At 43.3% G+C, this 20,883-nt stretch overlaps 2 protein-coding genes and 1 long non-coding RNA gene across 4 annotated transcripts in view; 2 read left to right on the top strand and 1 right to left on the bottom strand.

Annotated features, from left to right (window-relative positions):
• LOC146704693 (synaptotagmin-7-like) overlaps nt 1-4,889 on the top strand; it is a 56,470-nt gene extending 51,581 nt beyond the window's left edge. Inside the window, exons 3-4 of the mRNA XM_085461988.1 lie at nt 1,637-1,716; nt 3,111-4,889. Coding sequence (XP_085318114.1) covers nt 1,637-1,716; nt 3,111-3,249 — 219 coding nt within the window. The 3' untranslated portion in view covers nt 3,250-4,889. The remainder of the gene's footprint in view (nt 1-1,636; nt 1,717-3,110) is intronic.
• Nucleotides 4,890-4,915: 26 nt separating this feature from the next.
• On the bottom strand, nt 4,916-5,195 carry LOC146704692 (uncharacterized). The gene is made up of 2 exons (XR_014921204.1): nt 5,131-5,195; nt 4,916-5,050 (listed from the first exon to the last, which is right to left on the bottom strand). It is a non-coding gene; the product is annotated as an uncharacterized LOC146704692 (long non-coding RNA).
• Nucleotides 5,196-7,149: 1,954 nt separating this feature from the next.
• Nucleotides 7,150-20,883, top strand: part of LOC146704691 (uncharacterized) — a 38,100-nt gene continuing 24,366 nt past the window's right edge. For both annotated transcript variants that reach the window (XR_014921203.1, XM_085461987.1), the window contains exons 1-2: nt 7,150-9,849; nt 14,941-15,078. Coding sequence is in view for 1 of the 2 variants with exons in the window: in XM_085461987.1 (XP_085318113.1) it covers nt 8,666-9,849; nt 14,941-15,078 (1,322 nt within the window). In the remaining variant the exon portion in view is untranslated. The remainder of the gene's footprint in view (nt 9,850-14,940; nt 15,079-20,883) is intronic.

The following is a 20,883-nucleotide window of genomic DNA, read 5'->3' as shown; positions in this document are numbered from 1 at the left end:
AGTTCTGTCTTATGGTTTATGTCTCTGTGTAATCCTTGCTGTCTCGCCTGTCTGCTATATCCCCGTGTCCAGTCAGTGTCTGTGTCTGCCCTGGTCCCACGTCTCTGTTCCCTCTGTTGTAGTGCCTGCCTGTGAGTCTGTCTGTAATTTCGCGTCTCTGTGTTATGTTTCCTGTTTTACTTTGAAAGTCTGTGTCATGTAAATGCGTCTGGTTTTGCTTCCTTTGTCTCGTTAGGCCTGATTTGCCCCAGCTGTGTTTCCCTCCTGTTACCCATTCCCTGATTGCTCCTTCTGTGTATTTAAGCCCTGTGTTTCTCTGTGTCGTGATCTACCGTTTACGATGCTGTGTGTTCTGTCTGCTTGCCTGAGTTTATTTGGAGTCTCAGTTTTGTTACCTTTTTGAGTTCACCTTTTGCCTCCGAGCTTCTGCACTTTGGGTCCACCATTCCTGCCTGCTCACAGCCCTCACATAACAATTTTCACCCAGAGATCTGCTGCTCACTGACTATTTTCTCTGTTTTGGGAGATTATCTGTAAACCCTGGAGATGGCTGTCTGGGAAAATCTCAGTAGATAAATGCTCAGACCAGCCCATCTGAAACCAAGAACTATGTCACATTCGAAGTCACTTCAATCACCTTTCTTCCTCATTCTAATGCTTAGTGTGATCTTCAGCAGGACGTCGACTTTACTTGCCTAAATGCACCGTGTTGCTGCTTTGTAATTAGCTGGGCTACCAGATTCTGGCTTTTCATGGCTACTAGAGCGAAATGCAACAAGGAGATAGGAGAATCCTATCCATCCTATCCTCAATGTGTATCAGAGCATCACTTTCAGAGTTGCATTCACTGTATTTTGTGGGATAGGGACTTTTCAGACTGATCTCCCCCCTTATTCCACTTCCAGCAAAGTGTCAATAGAGCTTACCTTCAGTATGACATATGTGTTAAGCACCTTTAATTGAAATGAGCTTTTCCAGAAGAATGCCCACAGCCGACCTTACTTTTTGGTTACTGCAGGTAATGTGCTAGCTATTTGAAATAAGGCTTTTGCAGGACTTTCAAGAGGCTTCTCTGCAACACCCAGCAGATTACCTTCAACAGGCAATTGCTATGTAAATTTTTAGGGTGGTGCGAATGATAGTCATAGTCAGGAATGGTTCTTCACTGCAGATTTGATTTGACTTTGATTAGTGTAATCAGTAGACCAAGAAGTAAAGGACCAATGGCACGGTGTTCCTGAGATAACAGGAGACGCATTCGCACTTGAAATTAGTACAGCAAAACCACAGCTTCAAAGGACAAATCTAAGCTAACCTTTTGTTTCTCTGCTTTCTGTCATCCCCTCCCTCCGCTTGGCTCAAGGGGGAGACGCATAAGCCAGGAGTGGAAACAACAGACACTCCAGTCTCATAGTCATAGTCAGAAATGGCTCTTCACTGCAGATATGATTTGACTTTGATTAGTGTAATCAGGAGACCGTGAGGTAAAGGACTGATGACACAGTGTTCCTGACATAACAGGAGAGGCATTTACATTTCATTTTAGGACTGAAAAAAACACGGCTTCAAAAGGAGAAATCTAAGCTAACCTTTGGTTTTTATTATTTTTCTGTCATCCCCCTGCTCTTGGCTCAAGGGGAAGAGGAATAAGCCAGGAGTGGAAACAGCAGACACTCCAGACTCGGCACGTGGGCGAGGGGAGAAGAAAGCCATCAAGTAAGTGCCTGGTAACTGGTATGGGTAGAAAAATCTGGTGATAATGAAGTCCATTTGGTTCAGCTTCAAGTCCCTCGATGTACACCACACAAAAAAAGAAAGAGAGCCCACGTTGTTCTATCCTGAAGAGGGCAATCTCTACAAGAGCATGTTCAGGAGGCATTAAATGAAAGGTTAGTGATTTAATCAGTAAAGATTAAATCTGCATTATCTTACCTGTGAAGCTTTTGGCTGGACGAGTCTGCTCCTGCACTTATCTTATTGGATGTAAGACAGGTCTCCTTTAAGTGCCGCACATCTGCATCGCTTAAGACGGTTCAGGGTCAAGTAAAACAAGCGGGGACTCGAGCATTCACAGTGAAATGCTCAGGAGGATGTGTTTTTTCTAACATTTCTTGCAGGGCTCAAACTAGTATTAAGGTATTTTCTGTTCTTGATAAAACAAGGCCATAGGTCAGTACCAGAAAATGTCAGAATCATAATTCAGAGTATTCCACTTTATTCCACAAAATGCCTCTGTTAACCTGCTCATCACTTCTTTTCTCCTGTAGCCTGATTTCGCTCCAGCTTATTTTTCCGTGTGTGCGCCGTGTTTTTATTTTCCGTTTGAACGGTTTTGAGCACTAAAGACGAGCTTCTGTGAATGTATTCTGACTTGGGTTGTTTTAAACTCTTAATTTCTTGCATTTTCTCTCTCACTGGCTCCAGCAGCATCGCTGTGCTCTGTTGATCATTTCAGCTTTGAACTCCTTCTCTTTGTGTATCGCCTTTCTCTCCCGCTCTGTCCCTGCGCTGCAGCTCTGACCACTGCTGTGTGATTTGTATGACATCAGTGATTCTGCTCACCTTTTTCTCCCCTTCTATGACTGTCTGCAGTTTACCTCTCTGCCTTCTGTCTCATGTGTTCACGCTTTCTCACTGCTCACGCGAAGGACGGGGGCCAGACTTCTTAATGTTTACTCAAATGTCTCTCATCAGTGGTACCATGCTTAATGAACAGAATGTAATCACATGCTGTATGTATTCATCAGAGTATAATTCTTCTCTTGCTCTATCTCCTTTTTTTCTGTCTCTGTGTCTTTGCTACAGTACATTGCTATAAAAAGCTTTCAGTGAATGCCTTTTTCCTCCAGGCTGCTGTTTTTTTAAAATTTATTTATTTACTTTTCAGTCACACCACTATGGTGGCTTGTTTACTTCATATAGAAAGATAGAAATGAATCTGGACTTGTTTTGTTTCAAACTCCCATTTGACGCAGCTCTAAGAACAACCCTCTTCTTCAAACCGACCTTGCATCGTCTCCAAAACGAGGAGCGGCTGTTGGGAATGGTTGGTTGGTGCCGAGGCTGTCCATAGTTGTGTTGCTCTGACCTGTCTCTCTCTCTGGCCACAGTGATCTAGACAGAGACTTTTGGAATAACAATGACAGCAGCACAGTGCAGCAGAGGTGGAGCTCCTATCCGCCCAAGGAGTTCGTACTAAACATTTCTCCCTATGCCCCATATGGAGATCCGCGCCTCACGCTCAAGTGAGTCTTGGTCCAAAGCTGGTAAGAGACTTTCCCCTGAGCAGGGCTGTAATGAGGCAGGGGCAGTGCCACTCCAGTTTCCTTTCCTTTCCTTTCCTTTCCTTACCCTTCCACTGTCCCTGTTTCCTAGTTGTCTAGTCGCCACTGCTAGTCAATCATCAAATTGAACTTCTCGATGTGGCTGTTATCACGCATGACAGCTTATTAAATTCACCTACTTTTGTAATCTCCATTATGTCTCTGTTCCTTAGGCCCACATTTTCTTATGAATAACTGGGGCTGTTTAGCCAAAGGCCTTTTTAAAAAAAAGCCATAATCCATAAATGTCACAGTGTTGCATAAAATACAGGCTGCACATTTTAAGACCTGTTTTTTTTGTTGTTGTTCTTGTTTAATCTAATTTCCACCATCTATAGTAATCCATCCAATGCTAGCACACCCGAGGGCACAAAGGGTTAGTAATGATTACTCATAATCTGCCTGGGAAATGTGAGTGAGGGAAATGCCATACATGCACATTTCAGCATCCCGCAATGGCTGTTCGACTCCGACTGCAGCACAGCGGCGTAAACCCTGCAGGCTAATTTCTGCTGCTTCTCCTCACATCTTGTCACCTTTAAATGAACACAGAGGCGCATGTTCAGATGCCCCCCTACTCCCTACAGCCCTGCCGCTAAACACTAACTCCTGACCTCTAACCTCTCTCCCATGGAGTGTAACCATGGAGACGGACAACCCTCGTAGTTCCCCTTAGCAAAAAAAAAAGAAGAAAAAAAAGAAAAGAGATGTGTATACTTTAATCACCTTCTCTGTAATCTCCGTCTCCTTTTCCTTGTGTTCGCTAAAAATTGCTGGTTGCTGTTGTTGTTGCCGTGGCGGTGGAGGGTTGACCGTTACACCAGGTTGCAGTTTTGTGCCAGTGTTCGCCTGCCGTTTACATCCATCTGTGGCTTCTTTCTGAATCCCATCAGTATAAAATCTAACATGTGCTGCTACTAACACTGAAATACTTGAACTGCATCTGTTGTTTATCTTTTTGGAATTCATGGTAACACTGCTTTTCCTTACTGCAATGAAAGCTCTTTTTTATTTATTTATTTTTCCATCCACTAGGCACTTGATTCCAATAAAGCATTGGCAAGGCCATGCCCCTGTGGGCACTGAGAGAGCTCACAGTTTAGACACCCTGCTACCAGGCATATGTCTGATAAAGTGTTTAATAACTGGTCATCTTTACCAGACCTAGCCATTGAGGAGTGCGTGTTAAAAAATGCCTGGAGAAAGGAGGCAGCAATGTGTTTATGAACACAGTGGCTATATGCATTTGCGTCTGAAAAATGCCTTAAGATGATGGCTGCTGATCTCAAATTGCCACACGATAGACCCTCATCTTTGTTTCTTTAGAAGTTCACCTTCAGTTCATTTCAATTTTACTTACAGTGTATAGCGCAAATTCAATTCAACCCAAACTATCTTTTAAAGGTTTTTCTTGATTGCCCTTATAGACGTCTTTTCAGCTGGACTTGCTTTCACGGAACATAAACAGATGAACTTTTGACTTCAGTAATGGTTAAATAGGCTGTTTTCAATAACGTGTGAGCCAGTTTAAAATCAAAAGCAAACACTCAATTTGTCACGGAGGAGCAGGGAGGACTCGGCGCAGACTGAAGTCTCAGAAAAACAGGTTTATTTACACACTCCAGGTGCACTATATACAGGTGAGGGAGAAGGGGGCCAGGGTTCCCAGGGGTGCAGAGCGGGGTCGGGAAAAGCGTCCAGAGTCTCCAAACCAAAACACGAGAAATCTGCATACAGAGAACAAAGGGTTAGCACGGAACTTTTACGGACAGAGCTCAAAACTGGCTGAGGCTAAAGTAGCACTGACGAGCGTTATTCAATAGTCCAGCGGCGAGGTGCTCTCAGTCACTGCCTTAAGTAGCGGGAGCAAACAGGGTGAGGAGCCACAGGTGATTGCCTACAGGTGGTGGAGGCCGGGAGCTCACAATGAGCTCCGCCCAGGCAGCGAGCAGAGAGAGAGGAGAGAGAGAAAAGACAAAACATAACATGTAGCCACACAGGGCCAGCCGAGCAGGCACGGGGACCGTGACACAATTAGAAGCTGAATAAATTATGAACTTATTTCTCCCAAGGAGAGATGGGTTGACCTTGTGACATCAACCAATAATATGCCTCTAAAGCCAACAGACAGCTGGGAAATCATTTCCTGTTTGAAACTCTCTTGAGATCAGCAGCTTTCAGTCTCTGTAATGACGCTGAGCTTCATTTATCAAACAGGTTTCCTATCCAGCAGGATCGCTCTCAGTGTTTAAGGATTTATTGGATTTGAAGTTCAATTCTATCATTTAAAAAAAATAAAACTATACATTTTTTGTCAGGAGCAGTCAGCAGCCACCATAATATCTTAGAAAAGTGGCTGTAGTCTGTTGATATCTTTCAAATTTATGAAGTCAAGCTTAGGGAGTGACTTTAATTAGACTCAATATTTTATCTATCTGGTGGCTTTAAAAAACGGCTAAATAATATGCGGCTTTACTTCTTTTTTAAATCTCTTAAGCTTTCACTGTAGTTCAGTCAGAAACAGGATTGATGTCTAAAAGCTTTATACATCTGTGAATACTCTGATTCATAGCGCCACTTATTGATGTTTTCCTCCTGTTAATGAAAAGTAAAGGCATCCCCCTTGTGCTCAGTTCGATAAATGAGGCTCATGTCTCCTGTGTTGACCGTTGCTCCAGCAGTGTCATCTATGTTGTTGTTGTGATTGATGACTTATCCACCAGCGCTGTCAGGTCAATTGGTCAGAGTTTCATGTGAAAGGTGACCTTTAAACGGGCACGGTGCAAGTTTCGCACCTCCTGTACCCACGTGGACTCACTGTGTTTTCATTACCTCATATATTTTGTCTTTAAGAGCAGGAGGACCTTGCATATTAATGAAATGTAGTCATGTCACCAGAGGGCACTAATGTTCTTTATTTTTGATCGTCAATGCTTTCACTGTAGGCATGACATGCCTTAATATGAACACACTGATTAATCACTGTATCTGTAGCCATTGTCATCTGATTGCCCTCCCGGTAATTTCGACTGTGGAGTTTCAAGAATTTCACTAATTTCTGAGTAATGTTACATACTCTAAATGAAATATGAGACATTGAGATCAGGACCAGATGCACTTAACAGCTTCGGATGAAACACACAAACAGAACTCATCCTCTAAGCTGCTGCAGTGAATATAATGCCATAAAAAGTAGCACATCTCAACTCAATGACTAGTGTCTGCACACTGTTGCTGCCAGTTAGAGTTTTGGTCCTCCAGGCCCAAAGCTGGGACTTTTTGCTGGTTTTCCATCCTCCACAGGCTCCCAGTAAATTCCTCTCCTCCTCCCCCTCGTCCTCCTCCTCCTCCTTCATTCTGTTCTCCTTGCCCCATTCCCTGCTTTTCTCCTCAATAGGTTCCAAACCTTTTTTATCCACCTGCCTCTCACTTGGCCTGGAAAATAGGCCTGCCCCTTCACACAGTCTACTGATCTGTCTCACCACCTCAGCCCTGTGGTTGCTCAATCTATTTCCCTGTGTGCGTGCGTGTGTGTGTGTGTGTGTGTGTGTGTGTGTGTGTGTGTGTGTGTGTGTGTTTGTGTGTCTGTGTATGTGTGTTTGTGTGTCTGTGTCTCTCTCTCACACTCTTTGGTCTTTTTCTCCTCTGCCTGTCGTTATTCTCCTCCCTCTATACCCTCTGTCTGCCATGGGATCCCTTTGCACCCTGTCTCTTTCTCTTAGTGGGGCAGTATCAGGGGGTCAGAAGGGGGCGGCAACTGGCCATGGGGATACTGGGGGGGGTCCTTATCGCAGTGACAGCGTGAAGAGCATGGTGACAGAGGGAGTGAAGGCCGGGAGGTGGCAGACCGTCCAGGGCCACATGCAGTCTGGAGGACTGAAACCCAGCAAGTGAGTTCGGAACCCGAGCCGAAAAAGCAAACATTTCAGTCGCCGTGCAGCAGAATAAACACCTTTCCACGGCACGACATTTATTCTTACAAGTTCGCGCCTTGAATGAATCCATTCAAAATAGAAACAGGGAGAGCGAGGTCAAGTTCAGCAGGGGAGGAAGGTGCAGCTTCGATGACAGCGTGATGTAAGCGTGTGGGCACAGCGCAAGGTGTGAGTGCTAGGGAATGTAAACCTCATCATGAGAAGATAACAATAGTTCCTCGAGCTGTATCACACTGACTCAGGCCTCCAGCTGACACATGCAGAACGGCTGCACAGTACAGCTTTGTGCACAGAAATAGTCTCATTTTCGCACACTAACTGAAATAATGCACCACACGCTGGCAGCCCCCCCACCCTCACCTCCCTTTAATTAAAATTTAGGCTGAAAGACGAACTGTGTGTTGGTCACTGACTGTCTGTACCCACCAGCCATGACGCATGACATCACTGGGGGTCTATATTCAGTGTGCTGCAAAAGACGCAGCTAACTTTCGGTACTTTGTGATTTTTGCACCTCCCTTTGGCACTCCATGTGTGGGACTTCTTCCTCCACAACACATTTACGCTCATCACTTCCTCACTCCTCGTTCCCTCCTTCTCTCCTCTTCTCATCTTTCATTTTGCCCCTGTCTATAATTGGATTCTATTTTCAGGCCGCTGTAAGTGTCTATGTCTCTTGTGTTTGTGTCTCGCACCCCATTTTCTCCTCCATCGTCACCCTCTTCTCTTTTCGTTGCCATCTCCCTCTCCCTTTTTCCTCTTACCAGCTAAAGCCACTCTACATATTCTCTCTTTTATTTTTTCCCTTGTTCCGCCCTCAAAACATTGAACTCTTGCAACACCTTTCACTGACCTTTTTATCCTTTTATTCGTGACTGTTAAATGTGATGTGTGTCGTGCTAAAAGCTTTATGCAGAACTGTGTTAGGTGAAGTAATGCAATGCGGAGTAAACTGCCCCTAACTGATGTGAATAGCTCTCTCATGACCTAATTCTGGTAGTCTGGGTTACACAGCGATCTGAGAAAGAGGAGGATATATTTAGGGAGTAGAAGAAACTAGAAAAAAAAAGATGATGACATGTTTGTGACAATAGAACCGACAAAATATACAGTAGCAACGAAGTATGTATAACATACTCATGCAAATACGATCATATATGATGTGTGACACATCTTTATGTTGTTTGTGACATTTTAGGAAAGGCAGTGAGCCAATAAAACAGCATTTATTAAGGGGAGGAGTGAAAAATGAGAGGCTGGCAGAGGGAGGGAGTCGTGCTGTAGAACTTGGTTGGCTGTTCGGATGTCTCTAGAGGTGCGCCGCATATTTAAAAGACGAAAAAGACTTAGAGAGAAAGGAGGAGAGTCTGTCAGGGATGGGAAAAAGTTGACTGACGAGTAGAGGAAATGGTGATCTCTCATCAGACCAAAAAACCCTCGCTGACGAGGCCAGGAAGCTGCAAAGCCACGACCCATCCGTCTCGACGCGGTCACGTGGCACAGAGCCGTTCCACGCCCGTGCGGACAGTGCACATCCGACCGCTGGCACCACGAAACACACCCTCATGCAAACAGCACGCTCAAACCTCGCGGACGTACAGGGTGCACACACGTCTGACTCAGACGCACAAGACTACCTCACAGTCTACACACTGCTGCCCGGCGCAGCCCCATGAGCAGTACACAGCACACAGCGATCACTCAGGCTGCACCTTCTACTGCTATTTCTGCTACTGCTGTTACTGCTGCTGCCTCACGTTGCTCTCTTTCTCTCTCCTCCTCCTCCTGTCTCCACCTCCCAACACTCCTCCCTCTTCCTCTTTGTCCTCTAATACCACTCTTCCGCCTTCCTCGTCCTCCATCCGTCCATCATCAACTTCCTGTTTGGATGAACTTTCCTGTATTTACCCTGATGTCAACCTGACTTCTCCTGATGTGCCTCCCTACTGCCCTGTGCCACCTTGTCTCATCCCTGATGATTCTTTGCTTTTCTTCTTCATCTCATCACCTGACATCACCACTCCTGACCAACTCACCTCCTGCCACGGCTCCTCTTCTAAATCTTCTCATTCCTCTTCTACCTCTGACTCCTCTGCCCCTCGTCATCATCCTATTCTGTGCCGGCCGTGGCCTTCTTCACGCTCTCTTTCCTCCCTGCTCCTCTGCCCTCCCAGCTTTGGGGATCCAGTCTTATCCTATGCTTCCACTTTGGAGCACTTACCCTCCGGGCCGGCCCGGCCTCGGACGCTGCTGCGCCAGCAGAGCCTTCAGCAGCCTCTCATCCACCCGTCAGGCCCTGGTCTCTGCCATCCCCCCACCACATCCCAGAGCTTGGGACAATTACACACTGCACCTGGACAGCCTGGGGGAGGCGGGGGTGCTGGGAGAGGAGAGGGAGGTGGCAACAGTGGTGAGGGTGGGGATGCAGGTACACGAGGTGGTCCCCGGGGTGCACGGGGCGGTGCAGCAGCGGCAGGTGCGTCTCGCTATAGGGGAGGTGGAGCAGGAGGGCGCTCGCGTGCCAACCCGGGCAGCTGGGATTACATGATGGACCAGATCCGGAATCGTGGGCTGGATGTCAAGTCCTTCCTGTGAGTCTCTATAACTCTTCATTCATGCTTTAAACTAGCGTCACTCTGCTCAGGCCTCTGTCTAAGTGTATTACAGTATACGCTAGGTCTTTCAGAGTTATTGTGTGCATTTGTGTTCTTTACTGCTTGACTTAGTGCCATTGAATAAAATTGCTTCTAATACATCAGTAAATAAGTAATAACTTAATCTGCTTTTACCTTTATGAAATATTGTTCTCTGCCTTTTCCCTTCAGGTTTTTTCTTTCAGTCTGCATCTGATATCCAGGGAAGGATATTACTTCTGTCTGTCAAAATTTGTACAGTGCGCGTCTATATAAGCGTATGTATAAGTGTGTGTGAAACTGTGAGTTTCAGAGTCGAGTTTAATCATTGCTTTCACTGCTACTTGTGGTAAATCTGACTGCTGACAAGGAGATAGTCTCTCTTTCTATATGTACATTTACAAAGGCAATTCAGACAATGTTAGAGCTGATCATGCTAATGAAGCTTAATGCAGATGAGGAGACAAGAAATTGGCTTGGATGAAAACTCTCTTGATCATGCTAATAAGGGGTACAGTTATGAATGTAAATAGCACCTTTTCTCTTTATTTGCTGTTATGTATACTATGTGGCTCTGCAGGACACGGATCAGTGTATGTCTTTACCAAGTCATCCACCCACTTATACTAAAAATACATAGTACATATTATTTATTGGGTACATATAGTAACTCGATATGGCTCCTGAAAATCCTAGAATAATGAGTCTTCTGATCATGTAGGCACAATATTTCAATAGAAAACTATTATTCTAAATTTAGACTGAATGCCATGTGCAAGAAAAAATAGCAAGGAGGTATGACATATTGGAGGCCATTTCGCTCCCATTCTGTGGCAAAATTGTTAAATGTTTACGCTGCATGCTCTGCTAAACAGTAACATCTGTTTGGATGGCATTCAGCCTGTCTGCTGCAATTGTGGTTACAGGACAGCGCTGCTGGTGCTGGTTCAGAACATTCAGAATTTGGTCTCATTAAAAAAGTCACAATATATTTTACATTCACTCCTTCTCACCCAATTAGATCATGCTATTTCTGAGCCACCCTTTGGATAGCTGTTAAATATCTGGTTTTGGAGACACACCAGTGGGCCTAATCCATGTTTCATGAGTGTTTGCAGCTAAAATGGCGCCTTCTTTTTCTTTCATCATCTCTGTATAACTGCTGGTTGTGCTGCCAGCCTGCTCACGTGTGCGGGACCGTGTGTACATCACACAGCCCACATGTCACTGCAACACTATAAGAACAGGGGTTAAGGAGCTGTGTGTAGATTTGTGTTAACCCTGAAGCATTGATCTTATGTCACCGGGCCCATTTCCTCTACAACATATTGGTACTTGGGGGTGGGGGGGTGGGGGTGAGGGATGAAGGGATGAGCAAGGACACTGCCAAAGTAACATGTGTTTAATGTCGACTGAATCAGTTTTGCACTAGCCTTTCATCATCTGTTTCTTTCTTCTTTAAAAAAAAAAAACATGTTATAAAGCCTCTCTGGTGTTTCAGTATAACACTAGCTAACGGAGCACCAGCAACGTAGCACATGCAGGCACCAAGGTCACTGAGAATATTGCTCGTAATAGTCAGCTATAGGACTCATCGTTGCTAATGTGAGATTGAGGTCATTGTCGTTGTATCTACTTTGCTGCAACAGGAACACCTCCTATGGTTGATGACAGAGCGGTCTGGTAATAGACGTGACCCATTGTTCAAACCGGTTAATTTCAATCTTGGCCAGAATCCTTGTCCTGATGAATCATTGCTGGAGGAATGCGTTGATGTCATTGACACAGATAGTTGACTTTTGGAGCCGTTTGACCACATGGCTTTTTTGTGGCTTTAAATCGATCGTTTATCCCAGTGTCTGTAATGTCTTTTCTAAATGGTCTCTCTCCTTCCCAGTGCTCAATGGCTCAAGCAAAGTGCTTTAACAATATTGCCCATACAGTACTTAAAAGTGATGAGAGTAGAGAGATCCAATAAACATCATACCTACAGTATCTACAGTATTACTGCATAGACCATGTTATATTATTCAGTGGTTCTCAATGAGGAGTACAGGTTAATTCTGCTGATAGTTTGAAATATTATGACAGGGACTCTTAGCTTTGTATGCCTGGACTGCAATATTTATATCAGAACCACTATAGACAAAAGAAGACTGTACACTCGCTAGCCACTTTATTAGAGACACCTTGGATTGGATTGGTCATTATTGAAATAACATTTTTTTTAATGTGATTATAAAATAACTTTTAAAATACATCCAGAGCCACCTTATTAGGTATACGTTGGTAGTACTGGGTTGGACCTCGTTTTGACTCCAGAGCTGTCTTAATTCCACTTGGAATAGTTTCAACAAGATGCTAGAAACATTCCTCAGAGATTTTGGTGAATGCAGATTTGTCGGCTGCTCATCCATGATGTGAATCTCTAGTTTCACTGCATGCCAAACATACTCTACTGGATTGAGATCTGGTGACTGTGGAGTACAGTGAACTCATTGTCATGTTCAAAAAACCAGTTTGAGATGTTCTGAGCTTTGCCACAACTTGCTGGAAACAGCCTCAGAATAATGGGATGGACATGATCAGCAACACTACTCAGGCAGCCTGGGGTGGTTAAACAATACTCAGTTGGTACTAAGGTGCCCAAAGTGTGCCAAGAAAATATGCCCCACACTTTTACACCATCAGCAGCCTGAGTTAGTGATACAAGGCAGAATGGATCCATGCTGAATGTTGTTTAAATTCTGATCCTACCAGCTGAATATTGCAGCCTGAGTTTCCTGTTTTTAGCTGACAGGAGTGGCGCCTGGTGAGGTCTTCTGCTGCTGTGAGGTCATCTGCTTTATGGGCCCTCTGCATGCCTTAGATAAAACAATTGGTTATTTGAGTTGTGCTTGATTTCCAATCAGCTCAAAGCAGCCTGGCCATTCTCCTTTACGCATGACATCAACAAGGCATTTTAAGACACTAACTGGATTTTTCTGTTTTTCAGATCATTCTCTATAAACATTAGAGATGGTTGTGTAGGAAACCCCAGTAGATTGGCAGTTTCCAGCCCATCTGGCTCCAACAACTATGAAATATTAAAAGTCACCTTCTTCCCCATTCTGATGCTTGGTTTGAGCTTTCAGTAGGAGGTCTCTATGATATCTAAACGCCTGATGGGGTTGCTGCCACGTGATTGGCTGATTAGACATTTGTGTTTATGAGACGTTTAACAGATGTACCTAATGAGGTGGTCAGTGAGTGTTTATTTGGGAGGATAAATTCCATCTAGGATGCCCCCGCCCTTCCACTTGTACGAGACTAGCAGCAAGACCCCCATACAGAACTGAGCAAGCATGACATTAAGTCAGGCAAAGTATAAAAAGGAGGATTTAGGAGGAGGTGGGATGCAAAGTGGCTTGGACTTCTGCAGCAAACGTAAGCAAAGTAAAGCAACTTAAATAATGTTCTCTAGGTTAGATCTGCTAGTATGACAGATATAGCAAAGGCACTGGCTGATGTGGGCACACTTTGAGCTACCACGGTGTATCGTGAATTACAAAAACAATCAGAGGCGAGTATCACCAGATAACGAGGTACCTCAGTGGATCTGAATAGAATAATCTAGAATAACTGATTCAAATATATTCAATATATTCATATTGAGTGAGCTGTAACACCAGAATGCAAAATGTTTAAGCTGAGTGTATATAAAACTAGCAAGAAAAAAGGCAGAGAGGTTGAAGCAGACAAAATAATAGTTATTATAGAAATAGAAATATAAAAAAAAGGAATTGATACATTTAGCCAGCAGTAATGAATATATGAATTGAAATCACTGCAATGAAAAGGACTATGAATACAGTTGCTGGAAAAATGAATACACGTGTGACAGATGGTGTCAGGAACTCATGTTAATCTGAAAAGGGTTACTAGACATAAAAGTTTTTAAACTACTGGTGTATAAAAGGGAGATTATTAAACAGACTTTACAGTCCTGCAGTAAAAGCCTTCGACGGTATGCGAGAAAGATGAAATTGTGAAGTTTAGGGTGATATCTCTCTGCGGCTTGGCAGCCCCATATATTTCTTTGCCGAGATATTGTAACACAGCGAGAGGCTTAAGCTATAGAACCGTGGGTGTGGATGACAGGAAGGAGGCAGTGATGAGGAGTCAGAGAATTAAGTGCATAGGGGTGAGGGGGAATATGGTGGGTGAGGGGGGTGGGGTAAAAAAAAAAGGGCGAAAAAGGGTGGGGGGGATTTGGTGAGAATCTGTAGCACAGTAGAGATGATGAAATGAGAAGAGTGCAGCAGTGAGAGAGCCGTGACCCAGAAAACGACACACACCGTGCACCTCAAGATACTGTATCGCTCAAATAGAAACAATTAGTCCAGATCTTCTTAATGAGGCTTAATTAAATCTTAACTCTGGAGAAAGACGCCTCGCATGTTCAGTGGGAAAGGTGAATGTGGAGGAAAAGCAGAAGGCAGGTGAAATCACTAGATAAATGACAGTGTGTGTGTTGGGGGTGTAGTGTTTTTTGCCTGTGTGACATGTGTGTGCGCGCACCTGTAGACACCTTATACATGCGTGGAAGCTGACGTGCAAACTCCTGAATATCACATCCATTAACAATCATTACCCAGAGTTTCCTGATGTATTTGCTGTCTGACGGCCTGTACCCGCTCCCGTTGAAATCATTCGATTTTTATCAGTTTGGCCTTTCACTTTAAGGTGTCCTCTTAATATCCTTCCCTGGACTGTGCGCTTACTTTGTGGGGTTTTATGTGGAGTTGCAGAGTTCCTCTTTTATGACCATTTTCTCCGTCGCCGCTTCTGCTGTTTGCTCTCGTATGATCTGTTGTTGTTTTCTCTGCCTCTGAATTTTCAGCCCTCGCTGTCACCTAAAATGACCTCTCCTTTTTCCTCTCTCTCCCTGCACCTCGCCTTTCTTTATGCTCGAACCTTTTGCATCTGTTCTCTTTTTCCTTGCCTCTCTGTCTCTCTACCTCTGTTTCTATCTATTTTATTTTATTTTATTTTTTTATGGGGAGCCAGTGAAGGAAAGCTGGTGGTCCTGGCTTTGGCCATTGGTGTGGCAGAGCAAGATGACTTTGCCAATATCCCTGACCTGCAGGAAACAGCGCAGGCAGCACCACCGCCACCAGCCAATCAGGAACCGCCCCCTGAGAAGAGGTACCAGACAATGTACTAGAGCGCTTGTTCTGTGTGTGTGTGCTTGTGTGTGAGAGAGAAAATTGGCTGCAAATGAAAGGATGTGAAGGATATGCTATTGAAGAAAAATGAGAGGTGATTTCAGAATCTAGGTAGAGGAGGGTAGTTTTGTTTGTAAGTGTTTTTGGTGAGTCACTGCGTTGAAGTCTATTGTGTCATAGACCTGCGCCTGAAATAGCACCAGAGCTCAACATACTGCTACAGAAATAAAAATGAGCGCTAACTACGCAACCAAATGTAGAAAATTTCGCCGTAATGCTTTGATGAGTGAGGAGATAAAACAATTTGGGTGTTAGCTGGAAAGCAGTAATGAGCTCATAAATCACAGCAGTGAGATGCTCACTGGTACTCTACTCTTTTTCTTTTTTAATCTTTGGCTTTTAGCGGTAAAATTTCAGCCAGTCAAATCAAACAGTGCTTTCTCATGCCAGTGTACTTTTTCTTTCCTTTTTCCCCTGACCACGATAATTATCTGCCTTATTGCAATGACATTTTTCAGCACCATTTTCATCTCTGTTTGCTTGTCTTCTCACTCCTGCCTTTCAGAGACCTCCCATTGGTAATTGTCTTATTTCCTTTGTATTTTTATGCCTTCACTATCCAAGTCATTTCTGCCCCGTGTTCTTTCTTCCCTCCTGCTCATTAGCTGCCTTCAATCACCCTCTGCCGCTCTGAGAGTCTCGTCTCTGCAGCTCCACCGAGGGCCCAGAGAGCCTCCTCATTATTCCACAACATGTTAGTCACTTACATAAACATGCTGCTAAAAATAACCGCTTTCTTTGCCAGCCAACTTAGACACTAGAAGCCAAAATATTTCCACTCATCTATAAGGATCCACCAGCCTTGCTCACCGTCCCCCAGTCTCTTGAAATAATTGGGTTTGCATTCTGTTTAGGAATTGGACCTACTTTTGTGAAACAATTTAAGGCTAACAAATGAGTACAGTGTGAAACAAGCAGAGCGTTTTCAGTCGTTGGACGGCCGTTTTCGATTGTTCACAACAGTGTCACAGAGAAATCCTTGATTTGGTCCAGCTTTAGGCAGACGCGACACACTCGATTTCCTCTGCAGTCCAATTAGGCAGTTTTAACCTCACTTTGATTCTGTGACAAATGGGCGACAGTGTGCAGATGCATAATATGACACACACCTTTAAAAAAAACGGCAGAGGACGGCGGACAAATTCTGATGTACTCGTCACACCAATTATTCCTCATTCACAAGTGTTTCATCAATTTGACACGTGATTTAAAACTAGAGCTCCATTACAACACAGATGGTAACTGTTTTCTTATCTGGGCTGCACAGCCGCAGTGCAGACATGCACATGTGCACCATGCAGCTGCTGACATTTGAAGGACCTCTTGTGTCTTCAGGGTCATAGAAATAGGCCTCCCTTAACTAATAAGTTCCTTTATTTATCATAAGTTTGCTTTTAGAGCTACTATAGCCACCAGCTGCTTTGTCTACTGGTTTTGTTTTTTGGCCCTGAGCTTTCTGCGACCACAGAGTTACAAACAACCATCAAAGTATCCTTTGAGAAGAAATGTTGCTTCTTTTTTACTAATATCAAAAGTCTCCGCATTGTTCACAATTATAGCCTGAAACGCAGCGAGCCGCAGAGGAGAATGACTTCCTCTGTAATTTGTTGTGTGCATTGCGTCTTGCCTTTTCAGCTTTTTGTGTTCACACCTCTTTAAATGAGTTGTGAAATCCACTAAGAGACCAAACAGCGCGTTTGTCGCTCGGGCCAGCGTGTGGTCAACAGGATCCGCCTTTATTAGCAGACTGCATTGTGCTGTTTCCTGGATTTAATTTCTTTCACTCAAATAAGAATGACTGGTAACTTAAAGCCCGTGAACACTGGAGAACTGGAAGCAAATAAACAATTTGACTGTAATTGAAGCTTTAAAAGTGTTGACCTTTTAGTGAGCCTTCTGCTGATATGTCATCTAATTCCACTTGAGACTCTCATGGTTTTGTTTATTTCGTGTAAAATTGCAAATTGCAAATTTTAATGAGTGATTTAGCCACACTCTAATTGGCTGCTAAATTTAGAAGCTTGAAAACCCCCCAACATACCTCAACAGTCTATTAGAAGTGCAAGTTGTAAGCTTGCTGGCAGTGTATAGTTCCTGGTGGTGTTAGTGCTGACTTCACAGTAAACGTGATTGAATCAATTACACTCCTGGCATATTGCTCACTCTGAAAGGGGTTCTCAAGCCAAAGACAAAGGCACGCTTTCATTCGTCTCTCTTACCCTTCACACTCGGTGTTTCATCACAGTCTGTGCATTTAAACATGTGCTCGTGCCCATCATTCATCTTCACCTGCATTACTCATGCTACCCCGCATGAATTTATTTACCTAAGATCTGAAAAACATGTCACTGGCAAATGGCTTCAGCCAAACATCGAGCCTCTGAAGTTAATGTGAATATTTTATATATCCGTCAAATGGTAACGGAGTCAGTGTTAACATCAAAGGGAATTCTTTGTGCTCCCCACGAACAGAGAAGAGCTGCCGTCTGCACAACTGATATTTCATGCCCTACATTAATGAACCAGTCAGTTTTTCAGAGCAACTACTGTAAATAAATGTACCCGAGTAGAGAGCTACTTTCGACTGCTCCCTTGTTCTCAAGGGGTCACCACAGCGGGTAGCGCCGCATGTCTGATTTGGCAGATTTTTACGCCGGATGCCCTTCCTGACACAACCCCACAGGGATTTGTGTCTCCTCCTGGGATCGAACCAGCTAGAGCTTTAATTTTGTAGACTCTTGTTTGTTTGAGTAATCTTATTTTATGCTGCTTTTAACGTACAGTAGATACACGGCCCTATAAAAGGTTTTCTTTTTTTTTAAGGCCTGCTTGGCCACAGACGCATGTGAGTTGTTACTACTTCCATCAAAATTGCAATACATCTATAAAGTTTTTCTATAAAACTATAAAGTTTTATTTGAATAACTGTTTGAAATTAAAATGGGGAAAATGAATAAATATTTTTAGATATAAAATTTAGCTCAATTTATTTAAACAAACAAACAAACAAACAATGTCTTTTTTATTAAGAGGTTTAATTTATTTAATTGTAATACTGATTTAGTTGTTTTGCTTGTTCTAATGCTGTTTAACTGGGACCTCATTACGTTTTGTTCCCTTTTCGCCTGCCTCATGTATTGGAATGACAATAAAAGATTCTATGCAGTCTTCTGGAAAACTAAGTACACCCAATGATTCAGTAATTTGTAGCGCCAACTTAAAAAGCAATATTGAAGCAATGGTTTTCTGTATGACTATCAGTCTTTAATGGCATTGTGGAAGAACTTTGGCCCACTCTGTACAACGTTACATCCCTTCATTGAGGTTTTTGGGCATTCATGTATGCACAGTTCTCTTAAAGTCCCATCTGAGCCTCTCAGTCAGGTTGAGGTCTTTCATTGAACCTTGATTCTTTTCTTTTCATTCTGTTGTAGATTAACTGCTATGCTTGGGATCATTGTTTAGCTAAGTTTTAGCTGTCAGACAGATGGCCTCACGTGCTCACGTGTGACTCTAGAATACTTTGGTGTACAGAGGAGCTCATGGTGGACTCAGTGACTGAAAGGTGCCCAGGCCCTGTGGTTGCAAAAAAAAAAAAAAAAAAAATCCCAAATTATTACCCCTCCACCACCTTGCTTCACATCTGATATGAGGTGCTTGATTTCCACCGTTATGGCTAAGAATACGACTAAAAAGGATTTCTTCTGGCAACCCTTCCGAACAAGCCACACTTGTTTTGTCTTGTCATGAAATTGAACATTTAACATGCTAGCTGAGGCCTGCAGAGTCTGAGATGTAGATCTTAGGTCTCTTGTTTTTCTCTGAGAACTGCACCGTCTGACCTTGGGTTGAATTTTATCTGGGGTGTTCACTCCTTGGAAGACTGTGTGTTAACACACACCTGAATGCTCCAGACCAGGCAACAGTTAAAACTTCTGCTTTCATAGTACTCCTCACAGTTGCTGATGATCAATTAATCAAGTGCTTTAATTAGCAGCACCTGTCTGCTATTTACAGAACCCTATTCATTCCTGTGGAAGCAGGAATGGTGTACTTAGTTTTTCACAGGATTGCAGAGATTCATTTGAAATTTAACTTTTTTGTAAAATAATGGATGCCAGTAATGGAAGGTGTATGTACAAGTGGTCACTTTGAGCCAAAGGCTCAGGCTTCAGATTCTAAATTTGGTGTTCTTAGTTTTGTATTATCTCAGTAAGAGTAGATATCCCTAATACACTTATATGAGGCACACAGATCTGGCTGTGACTAAAGGAAGCCCCACGTCCCACTGTTCAAACCTTCTGTTTGCAAGGGACATCCAATTAGAAGAAAATTGACTTGAATGGGATGTGAAAGGCAGTCAAATGTGCATTTTTCTCACTGTGAATAGGCTATGAATCATGTGAATCAATCAATAAACTGTAGAATAAAGCTATCCCACTGCCGTAAATGAATAAAAATAGGGGGTTGGAAATGGGTATAATTGATGTATTTAATCACAAGCCTTTAATTTTACCATTTTTCTTTTAAGTGACCCAGTCTTTAAAACTAAGGTTTAGAAACCTTACACAAAATATTTCAAATTAGCCAGCTACAACCGAATGAAAATGTTTGTGCTTCACTATCAAATAATAATGTGAAAGGTTAACACATTTGTGGTGTATTTCAAAAGTTTGATTTAAGTGCTACTTCCTTTTATGGTGAAGTTTTTTAAATTGCTCCCATACTATATTTAATTAATTAAAAGATCCAAGTGCTTTGTTCACCACTTTAAACAGCAGTGCTCCTGGTCCTGCAATGCAATTAGCCAAGCAATCTTATTAATGGTAAAATGTATCTAAAGTACTTAAGACACAAACATTACTGAGGCTTTTCTTTAAGCCATCAGCAGTATGTTAACGGTCCATTGCTGCTTGAAGGCAATCCAAACATCCCACTGGCCATGAGAAGGTGTTGAAGTGTGTGAGATTCTTAATGCTTCCTCACTGACCTTGTGTGTGCGATGGCTGGATGAAAGTGCTCTCCGTGGCCATTTGTTTATGAAGTGTGGCAGGAGCAGACTGAACTGCACCACAGCTGGTGTTAGTCATGTGGACTTTCAAACCAAGGTTACAGAACAAGGCGGGGAAAGAGGAAGTAAAGGTTACACGATAGACTATCAGAGAGAGCAACTACAGGTTTTAAGATTGAGTGTTGCTTTAATTTTGGGGCGAGAGGAGGTCGCACATGCTGAGATGTTTGCGGTCCAGCCATCCATAGGTTGGACTTCTAAGAAGGCTTAATTAGGATGTTAGAGTGGCTTGTTTATGCCTCATTGGTCTGCACTCACAATTCATTTGCGACTCAGTGAACATATACTGTAGGTTCTCCTCCAGTGTTGCTATAAAGAGAAGGCACAATCCCAGAGAGTCTCGAATCTAGATCTCTCTCTGAGCAGCAACTGCACAGCCCAATGAGGATGGAGGCTCAGGATAAAGGGGGCGGGCTTTACGCGTGTGCCACATTGACATTCAATCCACTTGCCTGTGGTCCTTCAATTATTCATCCATGCATGTTACATCATTTTGTGTAAGCCAGTGGAGTTGTCTTTTTTTCCCTGAAAACATCTCTCTGATATTAATAGATATAGATGTGTATTTCTCTGCCTTAAAGACATGATGCACTCAGTGAGATTCCGAGTCTCTGTTAATTGCCAAGTGGGCTATATATATATGTACATATAACT

The sequence above is a fragment of the Copadichromis virginalis genome, linkage group LG7 (genome assembly GCF_057382275.1).
Source record: "Copadichromis virginalis isolate Kocher_CV1m ecotype Utaka linkage group LG7, C_Virginalis_male_GT1.1, whole genome shotgun sequence".
NCBI classification, from domain to species: domain Eukaryota; kingdom Metazoa; phylum Chordata; class Actinopteri; order Cichliformes; family Cichlidae; genus Copadichromis; species Copadichromis virginalis.
Note: the sequence above shows the minus strand (reverse complement) of the source record. Positions and strands in the feature narration are given on the sequence as shown.